The 11,657-nt window shown below is 40.4% G+C and overlaps 1 protein-coding gene across 7 annotated transcripts in view; it reads left to right on the top strand.

The window, feature by feature from the left end:
* Positions 1 to 856: 856 nt before the first annotated feature.
* The window catches only part of adgrv1 (adhesion G protein-coupled receptor V1), a 524,573-nt gene continuing 513,772 nt past the window's right edge, over positions 857 to 11,657 (top strand). For all 7 annotated transcript variants that reach the window (XR_013886686.1, XM_080189140.1, XM_080189139.1 and 4 more), the window contains exons 1-2: positions 857 to 927; positions 10,645 to 10,829. Coding sequence is in view for 6 of the 7 variants with exons in the window: in XM_080189140.1 (XP_080045266.1) it covers positions 10,647 to 10,829 (183 nt within the window). In the remaining variant the exon portion in view is untranslated. The remainder of the gene's footprint in view (positions 928 to 10,644; positions 10,830 to 11,657) is intronic.

Here is an 11,657-nt window from a genome sequence, read left to right as displayed (position 1 = left end):
CTGTCAACAGGCATAAAGGAGTTGGAGGGAGTCTTGAGGAATGGGTTCCTCAGAACTACAGTAAGAAGTCTCACAACACCAGGTTAAAGTCCAACAAGTTTATTTGATAGCAAACCCACAAACTTTTGGGGTTTGTCCCTTTGTCAGGTGAGTGGAGAGTTCTGGTCTCAAACAGAGCGTATAAAGGCATGCACAGTTTATAGAATACTGATTAGAATATGAGTCTTTACAGCTAATCAATTCTTAAAGGTGCAGACAATGTGAGTGGAGATAGCATGAAGCATAGGTTAAAGAGATGTGTATTGTCTCCAGACAGGACAGTAAGTGAGATGTTGCAAGCCCAGACAAGTCATAGGGGTTACAGATAGTGCGACATGAACCCAAGATCCCAGTTGACCCATCCTCATGTGTGCGAAACTTGGCTATCAGTTTCTGCTCAGCGACTCAGAACTACCTATTAGCCAATGTCTGCATTTCAATCAAATAAGGCAATTATTTATACTCAGCATTTTTCTCATCTAACTCTTCACATAAGCAGTTGCAGTGACTGAAAGGTGAAAAAAATCACAACTGGAAACTGGACAAGTATTTCCTGCATGCATAAGACTTTGAATGCAAAAAAGTTGTGATAAAAACGCATCCTTTTCACTGACAAGCAACTTTTTAACTGTCTACTCCTCCATTTCCAGCAGGGAGATTTTACCTTCTCCACATCCGTAGGAAGCAGGAGGATGGGTTTTGGGGGTTGCCAGGCGAGAGACTCATTCAGTCAGCTAGCCATCCCTGAGGGCTGGGCGCATGCGCTCTGCCTGCCAGCCCGGAGCCCGCAGTTTGCAGAGTGAGAGAGAGAAAGAGGGAGAGCTTCTGCACACTTCCCACGGACCCTTCAACAGGGCACCGCGGCACCAGGCTGGAAAACCACTGCAAGTGAGTTTAAAGGAAGCGGCGGGATGAGTTGAAATCCAGATGGTTTCAAAACAGTGTTGTCTTGCGGTTTGCGAGTATCTATCGGGATAAAATCTATATCAGGAATAACGGGGGCTGCTGACAAAATACATAGGAAGGATTTATTGCCAATAGACAGATTGCGCAAGGTTGGAGATATTGCAAATAAAAGAAAAGAAGGGTTTCTGCACCTGTTAAAGGTAAAGTAGTTCCAGGGATGAAGCTCACTCTCTGTGCAGCCCTGGGAACGTGTGTGTTCTTTATCTTGTTGAGTGTGAGTGGATGCGCCTCGCTCTACAGTGTCTCAAGGTGCTGGATAGAGATCACCACCTTTCTGAGTGCATGATTCAAATTGAAATCTGGGATGAGGAGGTGGGGAGATCCACATCTAGCCACATCTATCCCCCTCTATTCCCCTTCTCTGAAATCTGAGCCTTTTCTGAAGAGCCCTTTCCGACAGAAATTAGATTTGTCCTTTGATGTGAAATAGTGCAATTCCGATGAGAACATTTCAATGTTAACTGCAGGTGACAGCTGATGTTCAAGTGCAATTGCTGTAAATAGTCGTGCCCAAGATTATACTTCTCTTTTGATTGAAATACCGAACCAATTAAGAGTCAGCTTCATCAAACTTGGTGCGAAACTGGTATTTAAAGAGAATGCAATCCTGTTTCTAAATTGTCTTTGGAAAGTGTAGCTGGAGAAGTACATTGCATTGCCTTCGTGCTACCGGAATATTTGTTTGTATAGGCCTATAATAAGAAGTCTCCCAACACCAGATTAAAGTCCAACAAGTTTATTTGGAATCACGAACTTTCAGAGCACTGATCCTTCATCAGGTAGACTCACCTGATGAAAGGGCAATGCTCCAAAAGCTCGTGATTCCAAATAAACCTGTTGGACTTTAACCTGGTATAGCGAAACTTCTTACTGTGCCCATCCTAGTCCAATTCCGGCAGCTCCACATCAGGCTTATAAAAAAAAGTAACAATGTGTATAATTGTCTTATTATACAACCAGTTACATCTATTATTTTGTTTGGGATTTATACTTTTATAATTGCTATGGTACCTTTTAAAAAACATTTGGATAACAGTTGACAAAAGTAAATTCAGTTGAGCTATTTCTGTGCGGAAAGTTCACTTTATTTGGGGTTGGGAACTAACTCCAAAAAAGATACCTTTTGGTGCATAGAATTGAGTCGGGGTGAATTGGAATTACTCTGATATGTTTGTCATAGAAAATACAACTCTGAGCATGAATAGCAGGAAAATTAAACTAACTATTGTAAGTAGTTAGTATTTATATTGTAAAGTATATCACAGGACTAGGAAAACTACATAAAGAAACTGTAAGGAAATCATCAAAAAAAAACACTGCAGGACTGAAATCAAAAATCCCTCTTCAGGAACTTTGGTCATTGCATTGACATGTAACTTATGATGAAAAATACTGGAAATAGACGATTAATGTTCACATTATAATGGCAAAGAGGAAATAATTTTATTATATTAGTTGTATAAAAATTGGGAGCATTAGGCTGTGGGCATTTTCTTAACTTGGTGCTGAATAAACTTCCTTTAAGACTTGAAACATTGAATTGGATAATTGTATTTTTGGTTCTGAATACTTGTTGCAAAGGTGAACTGTTATTCTTAACAATTCAAATGTTCATATAATCTGTTGCCAGGCTAAGTTTTATAGGACACAAGGATTGGAAGAAATCTTGGGGAGGAGTATACTGTATTGAAATAATAGATTGAGTAAGTTTTAAATCCTTTCCTAGCTATCTTCAGTGCAGAAGTACAAAGAATGTTGGGAGTTGCTGAGCTCATGATTGGGAGGGGTAATGGAGTGGGAGTAGCTTGTTGTCTGGATGGGTGACCTCGCAAGGCAACTTGAAAAAGTTCCATGTGAATGCCAAATATTATGTTGACATATTCATGTTAAGGTGATGGTCAGGATCATTTGAGCTTGTCTCTTCCGGTAGCTGAAGTCACCCTAATGCCTTGCCAATGGAATTCAGTTCATTTCATGTTTTGACCAAGGCACATTGTCCTGGCAGTACCTAAGTAGCAGTGAGTAAATTATTGGTGAGTGTCCCATGTGAGCACTGTTACTTTCTCCCTCAATCCATTTAATGACAATTGGGCTGAAAGGGCAGTATCTGGCCAGGTTGGATTTGTTGTGCTTTTTCTGGACAGGACATATCTGATCAATTTTCCATATTATCTGATATATGTTCGTAGTGTAGTTGTACTGGAACAGTTTGGCTCATGCTGAAGCATAGGTCTTCAGCATTATATAGATCCATTTCCTTTGATGTGTCCTCTGAATGCAGTGTGTTCTAGAATTCATGTGGTGTGAATTGAATTTGATGACTACTGGCATCTGTGATTGTGACAACCTTGAAAGGAGGCTGTGAAGAATGATTTGCTGGCGACTTATGGATGAAGACGATGGTGAATGTTTCTTTTGCATACACATGAGCGTGGAAATATCTATGGAACCTCCTGTTCCTATTAGTTGTTCAAGTTTCCACCACTATTCAATACTGGCTACGGCAGGGGTACTGTGATTGCTTGGTTGTGCGATTGTTTAGCTCTGTCAATAGTGTGTACAGTTCATTGAGAGAACCTGAGATGCTGGGGTAAAATGCACTTTTACATGCCTGTGGTGGCATAGTGCAATGGATAGTGATGGTAGTGGCTCCAACATTCTTCCCATTGCATGGTTGACCAGGAATCTGTCCTGCTCTCACTGCCTGCCATTGGTGTTTGTTGGGAGGATATTTGCAAGTAGATACTCAATCTGTTTGGCTGGGTTATGAGTGTACCTTCTTTGGCCATCAAGTTCTGGGATATTACTTGAACTGAGAGCTTCTGGCTCAGAGACAGGTATATTGCACACTGCTCCACAAGGCCTCCAACTGTGTCTATAGCATGCTGTTTTTGCTGTTTAGCATGCATATCCACCTCTGTAGCTTCCTCAGGTTTGCACCTCATTTTTAGAGATGTCTGATGCTGCTTCCAACATACTGTATTCCTCTTTAGCCAATATATATGAATGTGATAAAATATACTCATTAATGTTTTACAATTTTAGAGTGCCAGTGCCAGAGGAATATTAATAATGCCTATAGGGCTAACCTTCCTTGTAATTCAATTATTGCATTACTAATTATTTCATAAAGAATTAAATAGCAGTTTCAATGAATTAAAATAATCAATACATCAAGCAGTAGATTACTGGGATGATATATTGTACAGTTTGCTAATTCAGATCCTGGAAAATACGGCATGGCGGCATAGTGGTTAGCACCAGAGACCCGGGTTAGATTCCTTGCTTGGATCACTGTATGTGTGGAATTTGCACGTTCTCTCCATGTCTGCATGGGTTTCCTCCAAGTGCACCGGTTTCCTCCCACACTCAAAAGACGTGCACTTTAGGTGGATTGGCCATGCTAAATTGACCTTCAGGCCGGAATTTTACCAGCACATTCGTTCCGATTCCGGGGGCAGGCGAGGCTCGGAGAACGGCATTCTCCATTGGCCTCGGACAAGATTGTATGAACATTGGGGAACCTTGATAAAATTCCGCCCTTAGTGTCAAGGGGATTAGCAGGGTAAATACATGAGATTGTGGGGATAGGGCCTAGGTGTGATTGTTGTCATTGTAATTGGCCAATTGGCTTCCTTCTGCTCTATAGGGATTCTATGATTCTATGATATTGCTAATATTGTATTAAAATAATCATTTTCACAGCTTAGCTTATTGTGGAAGCCAGGCCTTTGATTTGTATACTGGCTTTGAAATAGAGGGTGGGATTTGCCACCCCCTCTCCCACCCACAGCACGTTTGGCAGCGACAGAGGCAGCCTGCCACTAGCCGGCAGCAGGATCTTCTGGTCCTGCTACTGTTAACAGGGTTTCCAATTGTTTGCACTCTCTATCACCGGGGAACCCCTGGTAGGGGATCACTGTTGCAGACTGGAAGATACTGCTGGCGGAAATGGCCTGAAAATCTCGCCCATAATCTAAACAGCCTAAAATTTATTCAATGTGATATTATCTTGTTGATAGTGCAAAAGTTCTAAATATAATTTTATTTAAGACATAGTACATTTTCATTATTATTCAATACATCAAGATATTTAATGGGAAGTTTGTGCATTTATTCCATCCACAAAGTAAATGCGAAATGGTAATATTTATATAAAACAAAGATAGTATTGTAAACAGGAGCATTTTCTTGTTTCTGTCTGAAGTGTTACTTGTTCAGACCTAAATGTAGGCTTTTGAAAAGGTTAACGCAATTTACTTTGCAACTCGTAACTATCTAATATTCATGGGACTTACAACATTGTGCGTAGGAAGGTGAGTAATGGCAGCTAATTGTTACTAGGTGGACTAGAAATACCAGGTGATTATTAATTGATGATACTATTATGAAACAACTTCTCTATTTCCAAGTGAGTAACACAAAGACTTCAAAATGACCTCTGCTTTGGCAGTGGGGCTAACCTTTCATGAGATGACTACTAAGGATCGTGTATCACTGTATCAGTTTCCATATGCAGTTTAGTAAGGGAAGGAATGCTAACTCATAGTGCTAGTGACCAGGTAGCATTCAAGTGTTATTTTTACAATGACTTTTCATAAATGTTTGGGTTATGTGGAATTTGGTTAAATAATTTCAGCTCTCGACAAAACATATGTAACGTATTGGCAAATGAACAGTTGATTTGCTAAGGAACTGAGCCATATCTAAATATTTTGATGCCTTTCTATATTATATTCAGTGTTCCAAGTAATGCAATTAGTTGAAGACCAGCAAGAGTGAAAAAGAGGTACTCATGTTATAATGGGACTCAAAGTGTTGGAGACAGAGCTCCCTGGGAGTAACTGAAGTGCTTTAAAAATTGGGTGTCCAATAGGAAAAGGGTGATGGATCTGTGCTGTTTCCTCAAATATTTCTAGGTATGATCACATATCACAATGATCCTGTAATTCAATATGGCTGTTGCCAACTATCTGTTGGGATCTTCTAGCTGGTATTGTCAAGTGCTTCATGCAGTAAAACCAAATGTCTATTCAGAAATATATTTTGGAAATCACTGACACATTATTTATGTGGCCAAACGTCCTGATTATCTTTGTTAATGATCATCAGTAGCACTATAAAAGGCAGCATATTTCTACAGATATCCTGTCTTAATGGAATTATTGGTTTCGTACAGGTTCTAATTTGGGCTCATGAGTAATGCAATAACATGAGTGAACTATGATTGTGTTCTGTTATCATGCAGCTGCTATGTAACAATCAGCACACACTAATGTGGCTGAATGGTTACTTCCTGGCACCTCCCACCATGCTTTCATTTTGAGGCAATCATCTGTGCAATGCTCACTCGATAGGAAAGGAAAAGCAGAAGGTTGGTTCCTGAGAAGCCAACGCCATCAGCCACCAGCATAGTTTATCATCCTCAAAACCAAAGGCATGCATAAAAAGTTTCAAGCAACAATCAATATGGATATTGAAACAGAACTTTAATGTGTTGACTAATGGACAAGATTTTTTTCCTTACGGTATAGTCTACTACAGTGTTTTAAAGATAATTTTAACTTGCTTAGTGCCTAAATAGGGATATTTGAATACAGAGGAATAAAAACAGAATGCTGAAACTACAGCAAAGCAGAGAGCTGAAAGATTTGAATCAGTTTCAAAATCACAGGTATAGCAAGGAATTGTGGTGTGTCTATTGCTACTCTAGAACATCTCCCAATAAGTTCCAGAGCTGTTCCTTTTCTTAAACATGGAATTTGTGTAGTCACATATATATACTCTGAATCATGCCCTAGAATTTGTTGCATTGCCCCTCAAATGTCATCTATTATTATCTTTTGTTGTGCTTCTTCTATATTGTAAGCAATGACACAACAACATACAGCACAACATATTAATCCAATGCAGTGTACTTATTCCATCTATTATACATTCCGTGCATAGCTGAATAATTGTGCAATTATTTCACCATTGTGCTTGCAGTTTGTGGCAAGTGACGTATAGTCTGCTACTTGTCAATTATTTTGGTAATTAGAAGACATAAATGTGCTGTCAGGTTGCATGGTTTCACTTGTTGGAATTGTAACATGTACTCCACTATCGCTACATGTCAGCACTATCCAGTGCATTTGATCCTGCACACCTTTTGACACATGTACTATCACTAGTACAGGGATGCATGATTGCCTGGATGTGGCAATATCACTCATCTGATTTGCAACGACTGTAGACAAAACTCTGCAGTTGGCTGTTCCCTTGATGCATCCAATTATCAGTTGAGAAGTAACCCTTGGGAAAATTCGAGGTTGCCTATATCTGATTTCCAAGCATACAGAAGTCGTGAAACTTTAAAGTTAGGTTCCAACAGTAGCAACATGAACGTTTGTGTGTTGTTTCTTCTGTGTCTTTGACCAAAATGCTCCACTTGGTTAACACAGCAGTTGCTGTGTACTCCAGAGTTGTGAACTATCACCCTGATTCTCTTGTTCTGGTCTATCTTGGTTCACTAGCAAGATGAATCTAGATGATTGGAGATAGATTTAGATGGAGTGGATGACCAGGGTGTTCTTTTATCTTTCGGACCTTAGGTTGGTCTCATCTACCCAGCCCCCCAAAATCAGTCTTCCATATGGTAAGGTAGACAAATCCTTAAGTTACCAAGGACAGGAGGTGGCTACCCTCACCTGATTAGGCCCACTTGGGATGTGGTCATTGTCAATGTAACAAGGAGAATCACAGATGAGAGCCGGGTGAATGTGAGGACCAATACAGAGTGAGTCGCTCTAAAGTGAGTGCCTTTGAGAGGTGCTGCCCTCCCTTGTATCGTTATAGCTTAGAGATAGACTTCTTGATGGACTACAGTAAAGACAAACACTAGATACATCATTGTGCAGGTTTAGATGGTGGACTGTTGTACACTTTGCTCCATATTCTGAATATGTGTTATTTGAACACCATAGGTGTGAGTACCCTTTTTTAACCCAGACTTCTGATGTGGTAGGAAATCCCCAAACAGACCCTATTTCCCTGAATTGGGGATCATTATTATTGCTTGACATTCTTCCTGCAGAATTCTCACTAACAAGAGGGTGAGGTTTGGTGGACTGGCATTCTTTCATGTCCACTTATGGTTGGTGCTTGTCTTACAGGGAACAACACTGACCCACTGCTAGATTTCCTCCCATATCAGCTGCACATGGTATTTCAGTGGAAGAGCCATCTATTCCATATATTTTCTCCTTCCTTTCCCAGATACTTTGAACAATGTTTTGAACACCTAGCACCCAGTCATCAAATGGGAACCTCTTTGCTTTCTTTGCTCCACTCTAAATAGCTAAATATTGCTGCCCCGCTGGTTATCCAATTGTATGATTGTTACAGTACACGAATATAAAACAGGAAAATTACAAGATCAGATGTATGTCCAATACATTGAAAAAGGTCAATGCTCATGATTCTCTGAAAGTTCCTCTCACCCAGGCCCTCACCTCTACCCTATCCCTGTAACCTTGCACATTCATCATAGCCAATCCACTTAACCTGCACATTCTTGGACTGTGGGAGAAAACTGGGGCACCAAGAGGAATCCCATGAAGACACGGGGAGAAAGTGCAAACTCCACAAAGACAGTCACCCAAGACCAGAACTAAACCCGGGTCCCTGGCATTATGAGACAGCAGTACCAGCCATTGTGCCACAATGTTGCCATAATGGCTTTTGGTCCATTGCTGTAGTATAGTTCTCCCTCAGTGTACTCAAACAGGTGCCAGAGTGTGGCAACTAGGGGATTTTCACAGTAACTTCATTACAGTGTTAATGTAAGCCTCCTTGTGACATTAATAAAAGAAGAAAAAACATAATGGTATAAGGACCAGGGAAGGGAATTTTGGACACTCTTGAGTTATACTTGTTGGTTAGGAGGAAAAATAATTGGAGCAGATGTACTGACTCTGATGGGGTAGGAAGGAGGGGAATAGAGGTAGAGTCATTCTATAGCATCTAACATGTGTGGCATTTAACATGCGTGCCTGTGACAGAAGTGGATATCATGGGCAAACCTTTTTCACATCCACAGTGATGTTGAAGAGCATGTGTGTTGATGGTAATGCCGGCGTTGGACTGGGGTAAACACAGTAAAAAGTCTGACAACACCAGGTTTTAGTCCAACCGATTTATTTGATAGTGGTAAATAAATAAACAAATAAATCGGTTGGGCTAAAACCTGGTGTTGTCAGACTTTTTACTGTGTTGGTGGTAATGCAGAGGCTGTTGATAGAGCACTTGAAGGGATTCTAGATCAAAGGGATTTGGATAAATTATGGTGGGAGCGACAGGCACTGAGCTAGGAAAGGAGGTTGAAGCGAAAAGAAAGATTAGGGATGGACTGGTGGAAGGGCAGAAGGTAGGGTTTTGCAAAGGAAACTGGCTCTGATAGTTTTGATGGGGAAAAGGAAAAATTGATTACATCTACAAGATGCATTGCAGCATCTCATCAAACCTTCTTCGACAGCAGCTTCTGAATTCACGATTCAAGAACCTAAAGGACAAGGGCCACACACATAGAGGGAACACCACCACCTACCAGTTCTCCTCCAAGTAACACACCATCCTGACTTGGAATGATATTTCTGTTCCTTCACCGTTGCTGGGCCAGAGCCCTGGAACTCTCTTCCTAATAGCATTGTGGGTGTATCTAGTCCACATGGACTGCAGTGTTTTAAGAAAACAACTCACCACCATCTTCTGAAGGACAATGCAGGATGTGCAATAGATGCTGACTTTGCCAGTGATCCCAATGGTAAAAATTAGACTACAGAGTCATTGGGTTGAAGCAAGGTTGAGGGGGCAGCTGGTATTTCTCTTGGCGATGATGAAAGGTGTCATGAATTGCAGAGAAACAGGTTGTTAATGGCATCAGGGAGACAGAAACGCACAAGGATCCAGAGGTAGTGGACTAAAAAGCCTTAACTTTTGAGACAAAATATCTGTGAGCTCCTCATATTTGGTGACAGAAGTGAAAGTGGAAGGATCTCCAGAAAAGGAGAGTTTTTAAAAATTCATTTGTGGGACATGGGCATTTTGACTGGCATTTATTGTCATTTCTCTTGTTCAACGGGCAGTTGGGAGTCAACCACATTGCTGTGACTCTGGAGTGACATGTAGGCCAGACCAGGTAAGGACACCAAATTTCCTTCCCTAAAGGACATTAGTGAACCTGAAGGGTTTTTCCAACAATCGACAATGGTTTCATGATCATCTGTAGATTCTTAATTTCAAGTATTTTTTATTGAATTCAAATTCCACTATTTGCCATGGTGGGATTCAAACCCAGATTCCCAGAACATTAGCTGAGTTTCCTGGATTAATAGTCTAGCGACAATACCACTAAGCCATCGCTTCCCCCTAGGTGAGGGGATTAGTAATGAAAAGGAGGCATTGTATAGGCCAATGGAATTATCATAGAGTAAATAAGAAGACCAATATTAAAATTAATGAGAAAACCTTTTTCCCAAGTGTCTTCAAAATTATTTGGAGAAAATTCTCTACGAATCTAAAAATATTTACTTAAACAATTTGTGCATCATCACTGTTCCTAGTTTAAACTTCTATTTTTTCTCTCATTTCTCTTTATAGGAATGCCTGCTGTTTTCTCGGTGGCTGAACTTGTTTTGGTTCTTTGTGTCTCTCTCACTTTCGGAAATACAGAAGTAAAATTAGCAGGTCAAACAAAGTTTGTGGTGAATGAAACAAGCACCTCAGTTATACGCCTGGTTATTGAAAGGACTGGAACACCAGCCAATGTCACAGCACTCTTACTGGTAAGGGACAGAGATTGTCGCGGCAATCCTGCTGTTGAATTGTGACAACTTGTTATGCTTTCACTCGACATTTTACGCATTGTAAATACCTGAAGGGGAGTTCTGCCATAAATTATATTTGAAGCACTGGGCAAAATATAAAATTTATCTTAATGCTTAATGTTCTGGAGAGTTTTTCTATTTTAAAATGGAAATATCAGTTCTTAATATAATTATAGCAGTGTAGCAAAGTTAATTTTATTTGTTTTTCTAAACAATGTTGTCCAAAGAGATTGGATACAAGAAGAGACCACGACAGAATCTGGTAAAATACGTTGTTTTAGAAGTAGGAACTAGGCTTCAGGAATGCGCAGCCCTAGAACAGTAGGAAATTGGGAGACTAAAGGGAGGGAGGAGGGAACTTAAACAATTGTGGTCACTAGAGAAAAATATAATGGGAAAACTAATAGGGTGAGAAGCTAACAGGCCCCCTGGACCTGATAGCCTGCAGCCTAGGCTCTTGAAAGAAGTGGCTACAGACATATTGAATGCATTGGTTACAATCTTCCAAAACTCTCTAGGTTCTGGAAAGTTTCAATGGATTGGAAAATGTAACACTGCTATTTGAGAAAGACCATGGATAAGGTGCCGCATAAAAGGCTACTGCACCAGCAAAGAGCCCAAGTATTGGGCCTAATATATTGGCTTGGAATGGCTAACTAACAGGAAATGGGGAGTGGCGATAAATGAATTATTTTCAAGCTGACAAACTGTAACCAGTGGAATTCCATAGGGGTCAGTGCTGGGGCCTCAACTATTCACAATTAGTTAGATTGAAGATTTGAACGT

This window comes from Carcharhinus amblyrhynchos, chromosome 5 (genome assembly GCF_965287045.1).
Source record: "Carcharhinus amblyrhynchos chromosome 5, sCarAmb.v2.hapA, whole genome shotgun sequence".
Lineage (NCBI taxonomy): Eukaryota > Metazoa > Chordata > Chondrichthyes > Carcharhiniformes > Carcharhinidae > Carcharhinus > Carcharhinus amblyrhynchos.
Note: the sequence above shows the minus strand (reverse complement) of the source record. Positions and strands in the feature narration are given on the sequence as shown.